Raw genomic sequence first — 19,319 nt, 5'->3', positions numbered from 1 at the left:
ATGTTTAGCCAAGACAACAACCCATTCGAACTACAGTGCGTAACAAAACTGCAACGCTGCACAAAAGGCATTACCAAAGATATTTTCAAATAAAACGCAATATATTTACAATTGAAGTGAAAGAAAGCAACAAAGATGAACAACACGGAACAATACAATTTTATCTATTCTTTATGTTTTCCCCCGACAACGTTGCATGTAAAACTGACAAAGCAAACTTGTCTCACTTTTCGAACATGGCTGTGGTTTGACATTTCGAATGAATAAAAGCAACAACAAAACAAAAACAGTTTTAGCAGGTTTTACATTCGTTCACTTTGTTACATTCCCTCCAGTCATTAAAAGTGAGTCTCCGCTAACATTAGCATAGCATCGTTCTTGATGGAGTGTCTCTTTTTCTGCACAAGTTTGCACATGTTCACACAAGTTCGTAGAGATACACGGTTCAAATCACGCTTGTTGGTGAAAGATCATACAGCAACAGTAGGAACAGGTTTGGTTTAATCCAACGGCACTTAGCTGCGCGGTCTGCTTGGGAGTTGTTGTTTTTTTTGTTCGCCCTCTCGCCCTGTTCATTGTCTTGCTGGTAGTTCGCGACATCGGTGGGCTGCTGAGCTGTGTTTGTGAATGGAAATGATGCATAAAGCATCATGAAGCGGACCAGCAGCGGTGGTCAGAACAGGGCAACAGTGGTAATAGAAATTGGTTCGTCTTAAACAGTGTTTCGGTTTGTTTCGACGTGAATTGCTGTGAAAAAGTGTGTTTTTTTGGAAGGAGCAACAGTTAAAAAAGCGAGGAATCTATCAAATAGCCAATAGAAACATCACCAGCTACGGAACATACAACAGGTGAGAGAAAGAGAAAGAGTGAGAGATGGACAGACAAAATTCCCTTGCAGTTCAATCGCCCGTACACCGTAACGATGCTGTGCGATTCCTATTGTTTTGTTATTGTTGTGAAGTTGTGCGTACGAACGAACGTTGCTAGCCTCTTTGGTACAGGTGACTCATCACCCATGTTTTCCCAACGGTGAAACTCGAAGTTGTAGGCTGTAAGTTCTTTGCAGCATTGTAAGGGCCCGATGCGTAGGATGCATTCGCTTGTGGTACATTTGTTAAATTAGACATGTGTGAGTGTATATTTCAAAGTGTTTGCGTAGATGTGTGCGAAAATGTGTCCAACGTAATCAAACATCCAACAAGCCTTATTTTGTGCCCAATTTCATCTTTTACCTCGTCAAGCCAAGATAGCCAGACACAGCAAACAAAACGTAATACCTGTGATAAGAAGCAGTTGTGCTCGAGATACGCGCTGGGTGAGACATTTTGCAAAGCAAGCCACGCGGTATGTGTGCAGGTGAATGTGCTGCGGTGGTTAAAAATGCGCTCACTAAAACTGAACTGAGAGAAAGTTCTTTAAATCTTTTTTTTTTTTGGCAAACATGATCCATCGTGTGCGGATCATTTTTGTACCCTTTCTTCACAGTACCCCTGACAGGCGTATAGCCCTTTAACCGGGCACACCAGCACACATAAGTGGTTCCTTTCTCTTTGGAAGATTTATGCTGCTGGAAGATGAACAAAAAAAAAAAACGCAACGAAAGTTTCAACTGAACGTCTGTGCGATTGTTACAAGTGATGAAGAGAAGTGTGAGGAGAGCATTTTTGAGTCGGTAAAAAACAGAGTTACATTCTGAAGCAGTATTCGAAGCATGTTGCAATAGCTGATGTTCCGTTTTCGTAGTGATACAATCGAGCCTCCACACCGGTTGCTTTAGCAACGACTCATGCTTGCGGTATGCGCTGTACGGTTTAGGGTTGTTTGCATACAATACTCGGTATGAGGTGTTTATGATTGACATTAAACAGGTGGCTGCAGTACTACTACCTATAAGTTAACAGTTGTTTGATAGACGATTGAAATGGAAAATTCCATTTTCGGTTTACATGTTAAGCGCCTGTAATTCCTTTTCTTCGCACTGCTATGGAACGGTACAGAAACAAAGACATCGTCCGAGCAACAGTACGTCAGCATGAGGCACCGCCTTTGTGTACATTAGACACAGTAGATCCTTAAATGTACATTGCGCAGATTAAAACGGGTTTGCGTGTACCGTGGGTTGGCTACAATGTTTTTTTTTTTATATTATCAATAGAGCCAAGAACACGCCATCCCCGCAACGCGGCGGACCAGACAAACTAAACGCCAACGAACGGTCGAACGGATTGGCGCAGTGGTCTTCGCACCAGGACACGCGCATATGATCACGCGGTTCGTGTGGGTTGTTGTGCAGGTTTCCGCCTCTAAACGAACCACATTCGGTCATTGAATAATTGAGTAGTTCAAGAGCTTGTGGCTGTGGTGAACCTACAACAACTGACCACCCCGACGCACTTTTTTGTTTCTCACTGTCTTTCACATCAAGAATATGCCAATGTCGCCAATAAATGCCCACCCGAAGCACGTACGTTTGATGAAATGTGTTTGTTTTTGGAGTTTGCTTCCGCCACAATGGCCACGGACCCCGGGTACTGTGTTGACATTGGATGATCATCGGTTTGAATCGGTGACTTCATCGCCAGTCTGTTGAATGCTGTTCGCTAAGCAAGATAGGCGTCGAATGATATGAATGTGAGTAAAAGTGCAACCTGAACTTGATTCCAATAATGCTATCTTATCTTGCTTTGCGATTCTATCGGATGCTTTGAGGCACTTTTTGTTTGGCTTTGCAATAAAAGGAACGCCATTGGAAAAATGATTCACTCTGAAACATGCAGATGCAAGCAAAACAAAAGATTAAACAGCTGTCGAATACGTTGGAATGCTATTAGACAATTAAAACAACGACAAAATACACGGTTTTCAACGTTTTTTGGTTGATTAGCAGTTTTTTTGTGCCTTCCCATATTTTTTAAATCGTGCCCTCGATTTATTGGGCGTAACTCAATTGTATTGCTATTTAATCGGTAAATATCAATATAATGTGGGAACGATCCAAAAATATGTAGGAAACGTTGTACAAACGGGAACTGACCAATACGTCGTGGGAAACCCTATATTATTATTTTATACGCACTCAAACTACAAGAACTGTTCATATTGACCGAAGCGTAATTAATAATTGGTTGTTTATTTATAGGTTATTATATTGCTTGCATCTGAACCTAATCGGTTCATCGAAAACGAGCTTTTAATAGATTAATCATTGTATCGATTGGTCAATTCAGGGTTTTTTCTCCCATTCAGCAAATGGTCTTATTGGGAGATCAACAAAACGTAGACAGTCTGTGTTGAACGACCCATAAATTGGTCAAACCAATTGCAAAAACAGATAATTTACCTAAAACCATAACATATAAACATTAATAACTTAAAGTATAAATAAGATAATTATTGTATTTATTACTTTTTCTTCTTTGGCGTAAAAACCATTGTCGTTCAAGGCCTGCCTGTACCACTAGAAGGTTTGGCTTTCAGTGACTTATTGATAATCCATTGCAGGAAAGTCAGCTCTACGTTTGGGGTCACGGTCTATTCGGGAATTGGGGCATTTATTACAGTTAAATAAAAAACATGAAAAACGTCATAAGTTGTCAAATGTTATCTACGCACATTTTTTACTGAACAACTTGTATCATTCAACTAATTCTTAAAATAGTCTCTTTGTTCAATTTTACCAGCAAGCATATACCTCTGTCTGCTCGTTGTTGTTTGTTCTTATCAGTGTGTAAAAACACGTTAAAGCAATTAGAAAAAAAACTATGAGATTTACTGATGCCTAACTGGTTGACTTTAATTTCCATCACTGCAGGTGTTTTGAAGACGTTTCGCCTAGATAAAGCGCAGTAGGAGGGATCCCTTTTTTCTTTGAACTGGACATTGGGTACCTCCCCCGCCTAGCATCCCCGCCAAAAAATGGACATCTCGCAAACATCCCCTTCAAGACGTAGCAGCATTCCGATACCGAAACGAAAAACATCGCTCCACCTGTACATTGCCGGTGGCGGTGGTTCATCTTCAAACTCATCGTCGAACGTCGGTTCGGCTTCGGCTTCGATAAACGACGATGAACCTTCGTTCACGCGCAGCATGCTCGGTTCATTCATACAAGCGGATTCATCGCCCGGTGGCGTTGGTGTTGCGGGTGCAGGAAGCGGCACAACGGTCAGCACGCCGTCCGATTACGTTCAGCTAAAGGAAAGCCACAACCGACTGATGGAAAAGTGCGAACATTGTAAGTGTTTTAACTTTGCTTTAGCACAAAACAATCCAAAGTTTACGTTGCATTCTTTTTTCCAGTGACCAAACGCAACGCCCAGCTTGAAACATCGAACGAACAGCTCAACTACAATGTAAAGCAGCTCGTTGGAGATCTGGAAAACTCGCAGCGTGTACTAACGGACTTTACGGAGAAAAACCGGCGCCTAAGACGTAAGCTATCCGAAATCATTCCTACACCAGCGCCCGGCGTGGAAGGTGTCACCGTTGACGCGGTAGAGAGCGATGACGAGGGGCCAGATGCTTTGCCGACTCGTACACGGGATTCGGGGTCAGGTGCAACCGGAACCACGGTCGGAACTGAGCCGAGCGGAAAGGGTACCGAGGTGGACAGTTTGCTGAATGAAATGGAAAAGCTCAAGTCCTACCTGAACAACGTGGAGCTACAGCTGTACGAGGCGAATGAAAAAATCTCGGAACTGTTGGAAAATGTACGCATTTTGAGCGCAGCGTTTGGAGTAGCATCCAAGCAAGCCGTCATTGTTTAATCTATTTTTCTGCGTACTATCTTTCTCCCTCATTAGAAGCAACAGTACGAGGAAACGAATCGGAAACTGCGAGAGGAAAATGCGGAACTAAACAAGGTGGCCCGGCTAATGTCACGAAACATGCTGGAATCAATCGATACTAGTAAAAGGTATGCGGCATTCAAAAATTATTCTCGGGAGTTGATGTTTGTTGCGGCAGTAATGATGATGGTTGTTCGTCGTCTATTCTAGGCTGGAAAACTCGTTCATTCAGGTGCAACGCGAACGTGACCACTTGGTGCGTCAAAATCGCGATTCTGTCGACTCGAAAACAAGCACAAACGAAGAGATTCAAAAGATGCGCTCCGAAATTGAGCTGCAGAGGAAAACGTACGAGGCACAATTCATCGAATATGTGAGTAAATGCTCTCCATCTTTCGATAAGACAGACAGCCTGTATTATAACCGTGCTGTACGGCTTGTAGCTTATTATTATTGACTGTAAATTTGAAACCAAACAAAAATCGGTGATTGGATTTGCAAGAGATTGATGTACATTGTCTAATAACTTAATTCAGCTACTCGCCTGTAAAACTTACTAATTTGTCCATAATTACAAACAACCCACTTATGAGAAGCGCAAACTTTGCATCTTCAAAATTTAAAAAAACTTTACTCGAAATTTTCCTTCACTATTCCAAAATGACTTTTGGCCAATAGAGTTTAGAGAGAACGATTTAAAAATGTTTATACGAAAATTCCTCGCGTTCACCGTTCCCGGAGGTCACTGCATAGTTTCTCAGTGTGGTTGTTGTGCATGTGTGTGTGTGTGCGTTTACCCGGAAAAGCATTTCGCTCGCTTGGCGATACTTATCTGGCGATTACCTACTTCCATGTCCGGCCTGCAGAAAAGTCTCATGAGCGAAGAGCACGAGCGCAAGACGAACGATCAGATCGTTGCCCTTGAGCTGGAGGTCGAGGGGTTGCGGCAGCAGCTGGACGAAGCGCTGCAGCGGGCCGAACGGGCCGAGGGCGAGGTGCTAGCGCTACGACAGCAGCTCCGTATCAGCCGGCTGCGAGAGTGGCAAAGTTCTGCCAGCCCGGGCTCCACGAACATCGTTGGAATTTCCGAAGTTCTGGACAGTGACGATCCGCTGGTGTCGCTGCTAGGCCAGTGCAGTCTGACTGAAGGTTCCCCGGCCGGGACCTCTTCCCATCTCTCACACGTCGCAACCAATGTACCTGCACAACCACCTTCCCTTCCACCACCACCACCGCCACCACCGCCGCCACCGGCCCCACCGCTACCAGCTAACAATTTCGCTAACAGCAAGCACCTAACCTCCACCGGGACGGCTGACGGCTGCGACCGGGCGCTTGGCTTGAGCGAGGCGATTTCGCAGCAGAAATTAAATCACGTGGCAATAACGAATGTAAATAGCCAGCACCCGGCAACAGGTAGGTTTTATCGATCGAGGAGTACCCAATACATACGCAGTTTGGTTGTTTTGGCGTCCGCTGCTGCTACCACTGGCCATTGGGTATGGACGGGTATATGGCAACGCTGCTTTTCCATGTTTCCTTGTTTGTCCTTTTTGTACTTTTTGGTATTGTCCTTGCTTTCACAATCCCTGCCATCCAGATGGGGGTGTAGTAGTTGTCGGGTGGTAAGATGTAACCCACGTGTAACACACATTTCACTATCCATGTGAGCTGATAAAACGTTACATTTTGAAGGCTGATAGAGTTTTCCGTACGGTGTGTGTGTTCGGTCGGATTTTTTCCACTGCCCGCCAGCCCAATCGCCCATCCGCACATAGTAAAATTTCTCTCACTAGACCAACTACCAGTATATTGAATCTAGCCACCATCCTTCGGTACAGCCGATGAGCGTTCCCCTATAACCGCACCGCAGCAGTAGTACGCGAGGACAATAAACCGGATGGATTGGTAACGAGTGGGATGCCGCAGAAAGACGCAGGGGCGCATAAAGGACACGGTAAAAGCCAAACCACGACAAGTTGTTTGCTGAGTTCCACTCAGCATGAACTCCGAACCCTCCTTGTTGTCCCTTTTCGCCCTCCCTTCGATGCTGTGTATCATCGTTTCGCAACGGTCGTTTCCGCTACGACCATCGTTTTGTATCGGGATGAGTTGTGGAAAGCTTCTCTTTTTTATGCATCCTGTTGGAAGGGTGGTGGTTGGCTACGTTGTCATGAAACAGGAACAGTGGAATGGCAAATTATTATGGATTCATTGTGCTGTTGGATTACCTATGTAGTCGCTGTGCTATAACAAAATTTCTATCGAACTTCTCCTAACGTAGCTTATCAGTGCATTTAAACTTTACAACAAGGAGCCTCTCTAGTATTGTTTCACAACAAAAAGCCATTCGATTTGCAAATTGGTCTATAATCATATTTGTAAAGCAAACCCATTCAATTACACAGCCGTTCGGGGAAGCTTCTGTGTTGTGTGTGCTCTCGGCGGCTACTGCGGCGGCTAGACAACCCGGAGCAGCAGGAGCAAGAGGACGCTTTTCTCCCCTCGTTCGATAATGCACAAAAGGTAACCGATCGGCTGTATCTGACACAACGTAGCGTCTGCTACTGGCCTCCTTTGGGATGTTCGTGCCTTTCTCCCATCGCCGTAGTAAGAACGGCAGCCACTATCCTGCCGCAAGGGACGCGTAGGCGTAGTGGCGAGTTCGTTCTGCTAATATAATATTTTCCAGAAGCGCTTTAAAGAGCACAGAAGCGCACTCCAAGCACATCAGTCGATGGTTAATATGGTCGCGTGCTGCCGTACGATATTGCCGTATTGATGACACATCCATTCCGAACGCAAAGGTCAGGACTTTGGTAGCCATCATCAAAGCTTCCTCGGTACTTCACGTAACGATGCCAAAGGTCGTATGTTTTACGATAAAAAAGGAACAACATCCGAGCGACAAGCCGCGCGGGACACCGTTGGTATTTTCTCCTGTACGGACATGAGCGGGCAGACTAGAATCCAGACCGGAAGTGAACGTGAAGAGACACTTTAAACTGGAACCCGTCATCAGTTTGAGTATTATTGGCAAAAAGCGATTCACAAATGATGCAGAAAATTAGTATTTTACCCATTTGTTTGCTGCGAAGGCTGTGTATTATCACTGATAAGCAATTTTTTGTGAAAAGTTCCCTTTGACCTTAGTCATTCTTTTACCGTTACCTATTAGATCACTGGGTATTAATAGATAGACGATGCTTTATACTGCGTTGAAATGTGATTTTTTTGAAACACAGTTTTTACCAGGACACAATTATTAAATTAACTCGCTGTGGTTTTACATTTTAACTTTGATCCATCACATGGCCCACGCGGGGTGGCTTTTAAAACACACTGCACGAAAACGGAGCGGTAATTCAACGATTTTCCCATCCACCCAACAACACCTGTTGCGCGATATAATTGCCGCGTACAATTTCCCACTGCGTAAGGGGAAGAAACCGTCGTTAGCGTTCGGAAGCTCGAAACGGACTGTAGGTTATTGTTGTTTGCTTGGTACACGAATCATACCTGTGTGTCATTTGGTTCGCTCGTACACTTTTCCTGACACGAAATGGGTGTCCTTTTTGAATGGGTGGTGTTCATTTTTATTTGGGTAGCAAAAATGACCTCGAATGAACTGGCGACTATAGATGATGGCAGTGGAGACACTGCAGGGAATTGTGTTTACACTTGTATTATTTATATAAAATTCTACATCAATTTACTAACTCCTGTAGCATTTCAATGTGGTTATGGTACTAAACTGAAAACAATCTTCTGCTCCCCTGTAAACGGTCTCGGTCCGGGTGTTATCTTTGCCTTGTTCCGACTGCTGCACAGCTTGCAACACTGGATTCCATTTGTAGCGATATTGCTTGCGCTTCCGTTGGCCAAATTTCTTGCCGAATGTAATCGTCCAGCAATTATGTTCCGTTGATTGAATTGTTTTCCGTATGTTTTCATTTCTCCCACCCTCTCGTTTCCATCTCCTTTCTTCTACCGTTTGCCACCAGGTCTAGATTCGGTGATTGCTGACATCAAAAGTGGAAAGGTGACGTTAAGGCGACGGCGTCCCAACCTACCCAACCATTCCGCCGGCGACGAGACAACCGGTACCAGTGACAGTATTAGAGATAGTGAGCAGGACTACAACCAGATGGTCGCTCGCAATCCCGGCCTGAAGGAGATGTATGACATTTTGGCGAAGATGAAACGGCGCAACCGGAAATCGAAAATTATTGTCGAATCAGAGCTGATTGGCCGGGGCCAGGACGGCACAGATGGTGCGGCCCGACGGACCCGTTTGCTGATGGATGTAACCGATTTATGAGACCACGCCGGCTACTACACACACGCTGCATTTCGAAGTTTATATTTTTTTAACAACTGCCTTTAATCCCACAATAATGAGAATGTTTACCACGAGTTAGTGAATTTTTATTAACACTTTTACGCACTAGTTGTTTGTATTAGGCCGAACGAAGAAGAAGGTGCTATAGAACTAAAATAAATTTTTACTACATTTTCTCTATTAAAGCTTTGTTTTGTATAAATTTGAACCTTTTAGCAATGACAAAAAATGAAAGAATGCGTACGGCTAAACCTTTCTCTGTGTAAATTTCTGCGGGGCATTTGTATCAGAAAAAAAACATACTGCCCCAGATTCTTAACAGGCGACTAATTCTACTGAGCTGTTCTGTTCTGTTCAATCTCTCGGACCACATTTCTTATTTAAGAATTTTTTCCCACTTTTTTTGCTCCACAAGCAACCACACCGGGTGGTAAAGATCGGTCGAGAAAGAAGAGAGTTTGTTCTAATGCGCTCTAGGGAAAGAAGTAGAGTACACACACGCACAAGAAAGCGACACATAATCATAGCACATCATAACAAGTGACTCGTAAGCGCTCGAAATAATAAATAAGTGGCAGACTGCGTAGCACCAGCGCCGCGACTCCCTACATTGGGGCAGAAACAAAACAGTGAAAGAAGCAGCGCAACCAACACACACAAAAAAAAAGAAAATAGCTGCGATCACATAAAGGGGATATCCATCCTAGCACGACTCGCATATCAAATTCTTGTCACTTTCACCCGCTTTCACTCCATCACATTAGTAAGGGGATTGCATTTAGTTTCATTTCATTGCTTTGCCTCTTTCCCATCTTCTGCAGTGCTCTGGTAGTTATGCGCGTTGGCACTGTATATAGCACAGAAAAGGAATGGGTAAGACAAATTGCGACAAAAAACGCAGGCCAGATTATGTTTGCAAAAACAAGAAAATGCATGCAAACCGTATGCTAAGGGCTGTGCAATTGGGCCATTTGGTAGAACAGCCGAGCCACGGGGTTTAAAAAATATAAGGAAAAACAATCACACCTCACTGGGTCTTCCTGTCGAGACCCCTACGTCCTCGCAGCGGGTTTTAGTTTTTCCAGTAGCTTAACCTGACCTAACCTTTCCCCGTTCTGCTTTGCTCTGGGTGTTCGGGTTTCCCTGTGGTCGGCGAACCAGAGAAGCGATGAAAAAGAGCAGGATTAAATGGAACGTGACAAGCGGAGGGAGAAGCCACTGCACGCAGCGAGTAGATGTCACAGTCGTATAATTTGTTGTTTGTAACAGCTCGCGTTAAACAGTAGGATTGGCGGCAAGTGGAACGAACGAGCGGAAGATGTGCGGGATCGACGAGGATCATGCACATCATTCCACGGAGCTGCGCGACCGAGTACAATCCTGCATCACATACGCTCGATGACGATGATGATGATGATGATCATGAAGCTGAACACGCACACATGGTAGAAGTTCGGAAAATCTTCGCCGTAACGATCGAGAAGAAGGAGCAGAAAAGGGAAAACGCGTGTGTGTGTGTATCGTGCTCGCAATCGTTGTGACTCGCGGCGATGCTGCGAAGATCCCGGTTTGGAATCACTAACCGCCGAACGATCGACCGGGTCGGACGTATTTTCCCATTGCTCATCGTCGAAGTTATTTACGGAATTGTGCAGTTGGTGTCGATCGTGAACGAGTGGATAATTGTCTGCAAGTGTATAAAGTTTGTGTTTTTAAGGACATTATTGTCTGTGCAGTGAATTTTCCAGTGCTTTTCAATGCTATCGTATTAGCTAGACTGCCTTCCCGTGTGTGTGTTTATTTTGTGCAATAAATATCTTCGTGAATCAGGATGGCACTGTTAACACCAACAACTCCTTCCACGGGTTTGGCCGGCTCGGTCGATCTGTGCGCGAGCAGTTTAAAATCGTTCGATCTGAAGCATGGCTTTTGTCTGCCGGATGATACCACTATGGACGTTTGCTACAGTGCGCTTAGTTGTGGCATGAACGAGGGCAAAGCTGAACAATCCCACAATCCATCGTACGGTGCCGATTGTGGTCAACATGCACTGCACCATAGCTATACACCGATGTCCGCTCCGCCCGTGGTGGGATATGCCGGTTCCGCTGGGGAGTGCAATTTCCCGCCGGAAAGCACGCAGTTTCATCAGTTTCCACAGCAGCAGGACACGTTCAAGCAGATGGGGAGCTGCCTCTACACGAACCCTTCCAAAACGGACGATCTGTTCTTCAAGTTTGACCCGGAGTACATCGAAAAGCTGCAGTCCACGTCAAGCATAATGCTGTCACCAGCGGCCACCATTTCAAGCACGCCACTGACGTGCCAAAGTTTGATAAGCTGCGCTAGCAGTTGCACCACCACCACGGATTACTACAACTACAATGAAGCGAATTGTCAGTCGAAGAATCAGTCACCCTGTTCCTCTCCATTCGCTGGAGACTCTTGGATAGACAATGGATTTACGCTGAACCTGATGAATCTAAATGGTAGTGGCGGCGGCGTTGCCGTTGGTAGCTGCTCACCAAAGCGAACCAATGGAGAGTTAGGGACGGGAATGGGACGAACCGATACGATCACACCGACGACTCCACCGAAAAGCAGTACCGCCACAGTACTGCCCTCGATACACAGTGCCTTCGGTGGTACGATCAGTGGCCAGTTTGAACAGTGTGGCCATGCTGGGTCCAAAGCCCATAACAACCCATCCGGCGTGGAGCCATCGATGAACTACATTATGGAGTTCCTGGATACATCGTTCTTGGAGCAGTACAGCAACACCACCAAGGCGGGCGATAGTTGCTGCAACCCGGTCGCCCAACCGGGAGACTCGGATCTTGCGACGCAAGATTCGTACAGCTATTCGGCTGACAACTATTACAAACCGATCCAGGGCGCCGACAAACCGAACCGTGAGTTTAAGGACATCTGGCGAAACAGCGCCAGCAGCGTCACGTCCGGAAACCTCTCGCCGGATTGTAACCAAATGGGGCTGCTTGTGGCCAAACAGGAACCGCTGGATATGATTGATGAGCCGGCGGACGTGGATGAATCCTTCGTGTCGTCCAGCTCGCCGCGCGTATGCCTCTGGAGCGGTTGCAATATGGAGTTCGCTGACCAGCAGCAGCTGGTGTCACACATCGAGAAGCAGCACGTGGAACCGAAGCGTGGTGAAGTGTTCGGCTGCCAGTGGTTGGAGTGTCCGCGCCAGCATCGACCGTTCAATGCCCGCTACAAGCTGCTGATCCATATGCGCGTGCACAGCGGAGAAAAGCCCAACAAATGTCCGGTAAGTGGGTAGAGGGCAGGGAAACAGCAGGGAAGGGAACAGAGAAAGTAATGCTGCGTGCAGGCTCTTTTCAGAACCGCTTGCACGATGGTGTACGATGGTTGTGAAAACATCTGTTGACGGTTCGGGCCGCACGGGAGTAATAAGCTGGCGGGGTGCGCGCATAGTTTCTGCACGATTCGCGCGCGCACCAAGCAAGCCAGCGGCAGTGCGGGCATGTTGTCCGGGTTATGGTTTTTGCTGCATGTGTTATTTACTTTCCCCCTTCTTTGGAGACACTAATCCTGCAGCCACCCATGCCCATAGCACGGCTGTGTTGATGCTCACATATTCATTAGTTTCCTTTCTGTTTTGTTGTTTTCTTGCGCCATTCCAGTTCCCCACTTGTAAGAAGGCTTTCTCTCGGCTGGAAAATCTGAAAATCCATCAACGATCGCATACCGGCGAACGGCCGTACAACTGCCAGTTCCAAGGCTGCGCCAAAGCGTTCAGCAACAGTTCCGATCGGGCAAAGCATCAGCGCACACATTACGATACGGTAAGGCATTTCGGCGGGAAACCAATCACCATCAGCGATCTAATATGCACCCTCTCTCACTCGCTTTGTCTACAGAAACCATACGCATGTCAGCTGCCCGGGTGCAATAAGCGCTACACCGACCCATCCAGCTTGCGCAAACACGTCAAAAACCATGGCAACCGCCCGGCGGACGTCCCGGTGCGCAGGAAAACGCAAGACATTCCCGCAGCGAGGCGATTCTCCGAACCGATCATGTCGAGCCTGGACACGTTCCAGTTGGAATCCTATAAGGAAACAACGTCCAATTTGGATGAGCTCGACGATGTGTTCGATAAGCCTTCGAATTTGGTGCAGGAAGAGCTGCCCGGCGTTGATGGTGCGAATGTACTATCGGGGCCGCGTACCACTATGGACGACTTTAACGACATGTCTAACTGTTTGATGAAAATCCTGCAGCAACAACCTACCGGCGGTGAGGGCACGGACAGCAACGCGGGGGGAATCGAAAGTAATCGCTATTTGATGGAAAATTTGGGACTTTCGTTTGAAAATGAAGCAACCTATTCAAACGATGAATGTACCATGCTGGAAGTATCTACCGCGGGATGTCGCATGATGAACGAGTCCGACTGTAACGGTGAGAAAATACTCGCGTTTGCAACTGACTTCGACTATTTCGGAGCAGTGGTTTGATTAGTTAGGAGAAGTGAGGTAAATATTATTATTAAAGACAGATAATATTTTGATAAGATTAATTACACAGAATTAGCGGTACGTACATAGACGCTGTAGATTAATAGAAGTGCTATTTCGCAATACAAGATCTTCCAGCAACTCACCATTCTTGAAGAGTACTTCCAAGCATACCAAGTTTGTGCAATTTGTCTGCTTAGATAGAATAGTGCTTAGTAGGAACACTGTTCCCTAGGTGTCCTTGTTATCGTAAGTGTCAGATTTGATAGAGGAAATAGGTTACATTCGTTTGATCTGATGATCTTAAAACGATCTTCCATCTTTGTTATATGTTTGTTGTAAACTCTGATATACACTCTAAAGACATTTCCAAAGATGTTGTTTTCCTCTGACTCTTTTTGTGTGAAAGCTTAGGTTATCATAGATTTTTAGTTATCATATAAGCGAAAGTTTGACTACTTTTATTTCACCGTTTTAAGTATTTTTAGAACAATTCGACAAAGCACTATCTCACATGTGACGTTCATTTGAAGCAAATGTGATTTTTGGCATTAAGTGGCAGGACAAAACACTGTACAAAAAACTGCAGCACATCATGTTGACGGAGATGTTAGTATTAATGAGTTATGCTTAAATGCAAAAGATTTATTTTTTTCCTTACCAAGCCATGTATACATTTTGCTATGCAAAAAAAGACAACGTTAGTTTGATTTTAGGTAGTATCGATTTTTTTATATAAAAGACATTGGAAAGACAATTGTTTAGGTGGAATGTAGCGTTACCGATGTAAAATCAATAAAAACGATTAAATGTATTTAGTTTCATCTCAGCACCTTATTTGTGGACTGAAGGATGCTGCTACCCTCTCGCAAGGATAATACAAACCTACCAGGACTCCTGACGCTGACATGTATCAGGTTGCTGCTTGGAAAGACGACACCGAAATAACACAACGGCTCAAATAAACTACCGACTGGAATAGATCATCGTGACACGAAGTCGTCCATACATTTAGAACGAATCACATGACAGTTTTCATCACGACAGGCAAGCCATCAAATAACGGGATCCTTAAAAGCGCACTTTGGTGCGTACCAATAAAATGAAGCATCTTGGGAAAGCGAACATCCTTCCTGAACCAAACCATAAACGCCTCACTCGGTCTCGCTGAGCGCCTCCTGGCTCCCAGGTCACTAACGAACACCATATGTGTTGCCTTGGTTGTAGTTGCGACGATCTTTAGTGTAAGTGGTGGAAGGCCGTCTCTACCTTCTGTTAATGTACTTGGTACTCGAATGATCGCGAGGACACATTAACCCAAGCATTAGACACATTAGCCCAGCGTTATATCCGTGTCATGGTAATGAGGCTACACTGTCCCGGATCGTTGTAACTCTTTCAGTTTCGAGTGAGCAGTGCTCTCACCCTGGGGAGCCTAGGATTTTACAGAGGATCGCTTTCCATTGCATCTTGTATTTTTTGTTCTTTCATTTTTTTTATAGAATATATGGATCTCCCAACTGCTTTGGTCCATCCTTCACACTTTAATAGCGATCCGGTGGGGCTTGGAACTCATTAAAAATCTTAAATTTACGACGCAAGTGCACATCAACGCAAGCACACTGAGCGTGTCAGCATGATTGCATAGGCTTTCCCTCGATTGACGGGTCGCGCTAATGTCGGGAACGCGGGGGTATAAGTACAGCATAAGAAAATGGGAAAATGCAGTAAAGAAAGAAAGCGGGCAGCTCGCACCATGATTGGACCATTTCTCTTGTGCCCAGCATTAAGCCGTAACACAGCGTAACCAGAAGGGGTTGAAAAAAGAAAACAAAAACATTAGTAGCAAATGTGTGGTTCTACCAGTTGTTGCCCGTCCGCTACTCGTCCTATTCTACACCGGGAGCAGGCACCGTTTATCTAGGTGAAGTGTCTCCGCTTATGACATGAACCGTAAAAAATGATTGAGTTTGGATAGTTTGGTTGAATACCAAAAACAAAACAAAAAAATAAAAAAAAACAACATCCAAACACATTGCACGAAGTGGAATACCGATCACGAGGATGTGAAAAAGTGTGAGGACGGGCGGACAGTCGATCTACACACGCAGAGGCTAAAGCGGTTCAACCCGGTGGCACGATCGCGGGGCACAGAAAGTCGACATGAAACAGAAGCAACCACAAAAAAGGGTTTTAGATGGAGTGTGCGAGAAGCTGGAAAGCGAAGGGAGAAGGAAGCGCAGGTTCAAATGTCCCCCAGGTTCGAAATGCGCGCGGTTCTTCTATAAATAGTAATAGGTACGAGCATAGGACGTTTGATTTTTTAACCCCGCGCAATGAACAATGCTGCTACACAACACCACCATTGGGTCCACCCAGTCCTGCCCGATCACGATGTCATTTACTTTGCTTTCTTCTTTGGTAGGTCGTGGTTTGCTTTGTTTTTTCACGGTGGCATTTTTTGTCATTTCTATGATTCAGTGCAATGCTATCGATCAAGCAGATCGTGTTGCAGATTGTTTATTGTAAGTTTAAGGATAGTTCGCCAAAGTGATATCACGGGTAGGGAAAAAGTGTATATAAAAAGAAAAAAAATTCTTAGATAATTTGGAATATGAAGATTTATAAACATTTTCCATTCATTAAATATGCATAGAACTGTATTAGTGCTTTAAAATAAATGGAATAAATTACTTAATCAACGTTTGCCATGTGCTAATGGTGGTCAGGCCGTTCGTCACTAAGGAAACCAGAAATTGCACAATTCAGCCTGCTGTGTTGTACCGAGCTCGTGCAGCCTGAATGCCGGCAAGTTGGGAAACACTCATCAACAGCTACTGGCGTAATAGTTTCCCTCCCGAGCAGTGGTAGTGGAGAGACCAAAAAGCACGGAGGAAAGGACGCAAGCCGCGTGTTTGAGAAAGGACAGAGATGAGTGAACGCTGCGAACAAGAAGAACGAAAAAAAAACTCGTCAGCGGTATAAACAATATCATAAATATTGTTTTTGTAGCAACCAACAAACGGAGTGCGTCGAGGACTTTGCGTCTCCGTCGTCATCGTGTTGCGGTTTCCCTTCGTGTTCAGGAGGGTGTGGAGTGTTCGGGCGCGTAGGGTAGTGGCAGAGGTGTGACTCCTGCAAGACGATACAGTGTGCGCGGTCCTCCGTACCAGATCGTGCTGCCAGATGTGCTGCTAACAAAGCAAAGCGGATTTGGGACTCATCCACCAGGAGTGGCGGTGGCGAAGAGCGGCGACGACCCGGCGAGATGCTGGGTAAGGCTAGCGAGAGTGCAACGTACATGTGCCATGCATGCAACGGCGGTACAGTACGCTGGTGCGACGCATGCGATCGAGTAAAATGTCTCTCTTTCTGTCCCTTTGCTTTTTTCCACAGGATCGTGTCACAGTTGCACTTGCTGCAGCATAGAGCATAACGCCCAGAAGCCATCGCCAACACATCGGCAGCGGACTAGGAGAGGTCGGGTGTGGTGCAAAAGGTCATCAACATAATGAACCGTTTTCCCTCCGATAGCGGGTGAATATCGTTGCTCCGGGTATGTATTTGTCTCGCTCATTTCCCTCTGAGTCACTCAGGCTGAGGTAGGCGCTGCGAGTCGTTGCGACGCTTTGCAAACTGCACCCCTTCGATCACGTGTCCCGTGTCGATGTCCCTGAGGAAGCGATTCCTTCCCATTTGGTGGTGGATTTCTGTTTTCCCCTTTTCCCCTTGAGGCTTCTGTTTTTGCCTTCGTGGCGGCCTTCCCAGTTTGGGAGCATCTGAAGGCAATTAAAGTGGCCCCCGGAGGATGACGCCAACGGGTGTCTTTGGGTGTGTTGCACTCTCGTATGCACTCTCAAATGCACATTTGCATCCCGTGGCTCCGTCGCTCCTATCCTTTACCTACCCACCATATGGTAGACGGAGAACGTGTGTGTACGCCTTTTTTTTCTTCGATTTCGTTCACGTTCCTCCGAGAAGCGTGTTGATGACAATCAAAATCGAGAGTTTATCACCGTCGCCTACATGGGGTACTCATGGTGGCGGAGGAAGAACTATACACCAGTTTTCGGTTTTGCGACGGGCTCCCGACTCGATCGTTTGTCGAGGGGGGAGGTACCAATTTGTTTACATTTAACACCAGCAACCCGCCGAAAGGAGGCAGGCACCCATAAATTTGGACACTAAGGAGAATTAGCGGCGCGTCAGTGCGAGGTGTCAGAAATTTCGGTAGTAATCATGTTTCATCGGTATCACGTGGTTTTTCCAAACAAACCGTTAAAAGGGAAACGAAATAAACTCGTGGCAACACAGGCGAAATATTAATAAGCCCACACATACAAAACCACGCCAGTCCACATCGTGCATTGGTGGGGCGATATTTAGTGGCTCCAATTTTATGCATTTTTTATGAGCTATGCATGTGCACGGTATTTTGATGGCTTAAACATTTCGCCCAATAAGGATGCGTGTCCTGACGGTATGTTTATTGAAAAATAAAATCCAATGCTACTCGAGAAAACACGCGGTTTATGAGGAAATCAATACTTGAGCAGTTTTTACGCTCTGTTTAGTGATTCGAAATGCATTAAAATATTTATTTTAACATAAATTATGTTCAAGTTGTTGGAGGCTCTGTAGAGCGAGAAAAAAGATAAAATTACACGTACAAACAATATTACGTCCGAAAAATTGTTAATTTTGTCGATAATGTTATATTGTTGGGTTTTTGGTTAATGGAGTTGATGATTAGCTTATTATATGTTTTGAACCTATTTTTTATATATTTAAGTGTAATTAATTAAGTGGCTAAATCCACGACTTTGGTAAAATTTCTAGCAAATTTACTATATGTTCATTGAAAACCACGAAATTCGATTTATATGTACGGGGTTGCTTCTTGGTCCGCATTTATATCGTATCTCGAGGACAACCTGTAGATATAAAGTCTTAATATTACTTAATTGCATTTATAGAATTTAGAGCTACCATTTTGTAAGTGGAAGTAATCAGTAGCATAAGTTTCATCAAGAATTATGTCATGTAGAATATCATTTGAATTATCATCACTCAATGCTATTTGGGAAGTGTTTTTTTTTGTTGTAAATACTTTTCTCTTTCTTCTTCTTTTTCGCAAAAAGTTGTGCATTTAGTTGATGGCTCTATCACCGGAAAAGCGTTACAAACATTTCTGATCAAAAATACTGAACCTGTCTCTTTCCACTTGAAAGCAGGATGTTGGACAGTGATCAGCTTACCTAGCTGAATGAAAAGAAACCCGAAAGCGGTTAATCTACTACGGGGACCTTGCAATCCTATTCATAAAATTTCATGACAAATGAACTTTTAATCAAATTTATTAATCCTTCGTTCATCAAGATAACGAAATTGATCATTGTGAATCAGTAAATATGGGAATGAAATAATTAATATGCTCTGTAAAATTGTGTCAATCTTTGATCAGTAAATATGGGAATGAAATAATTAATATGCTCTGTAAAATTGTGTCAATCTTTGACACGCTTGAAATATAACACGCTCTTTCCAAACTTCTCAATAATTCCAATAGATTTCTGTGGGAAAGCCGATAAGCAAAATATAAAACAAAGTTTTTACCGATACCAAAATTGAGTTGACGCCAAAAACATACAAACCAGCAAAAAACCATAAATTAGATACTTCTTCAAA

At 44.8% G+C, this 19,319-nt stretch overlaps 2 protein-coding genes and 1 long non-coding RNA gene across 3 annotated transcripts; all 3 read left to right on the top strand.

Annotated features, from left to right (window-relative positions):
• Window positions 1-296: 296 nt before the first annotated feature.
• On the top strand, window positions 297-9,314 carry LOC120895340 (protein enabled homolog). Its single transcript, XM_040298617.1, has 7 exons — window positions 297-848; window positions 3,812-4,234; window positions 4,300-4,709; window positions 4,803-4,915; window positions 4,998-5,160; window positions 5,654-6,203; window positions 8,792-9,314. The coding sequence occupies exons 2-7, from the start codon at window positions 3,916-3,918 to the stop codon at window positions 9,106-9,108; spliced, it is 1,872 nt and encodes a 623-aa protein (XP_040154551.1). The 5' UTR covers window positions 297-848; window positions 3,812-3,915; the 3' UTR covers window positions 9,109-9,314.
• An 895-nt stretch (window positions 9,315-10,209) lies between these two features.
• LOC120897868 (zinc finger protein GLI2-like) lies at window positions 10,210-14,599 on the top strand. The gene is made up of 3 exons (XM_040303006.1): window positions 10,210-12,418; window positions 12,795-12,956; window positions 13,032-14,599. The coding sequence occupies exons 1-3, from the start codon at window positions 10,961-10,963 to the stop codon at window positions 13,629-13,631; spliced, it is 2,220 nt and encodes a 739-aa protein (XP_040158940.1). The 5' UTR covers window positions 10,210-10,960; the 3' UTR covers window positions 13,632-14,599.
• Window positions 14,600-16,468: 1,869 nt separating this feature from the next.
• LOC120895223 lies at window positions 16,469-19,085 on the top strand. The gene is made up of 3 exons (XR_005738301.1): window positions 16,469-16,906; window positions 17,028-17,187; window positions 18,773-19,085. It is a non-coding gene; the product is annotated as an uncharacterized LOC120895223 (long non-coding RNA).
• Window positions 19,086-19,319: the final 234 nt, after the last annotated feature.

This window comes from Anopheles arabiensis, chromosome 2 (assembly GCF_016920715.1).
Source record: "Anopheles arabiensis isolate DONGOLA chromosome 2, AaraD3, whole genome shotgun sequence".
Lineage (NCBI taxonomy): Eukaryota > Metazoa > Arthropoda > Insecta > Diptera > Culicidae > Anopheles > Anopheles arabiensis.
Note: the sequence above shows the minus strand (reverse complement) of the source record. Positions and strands in the feature narration are given on the sequence as shown.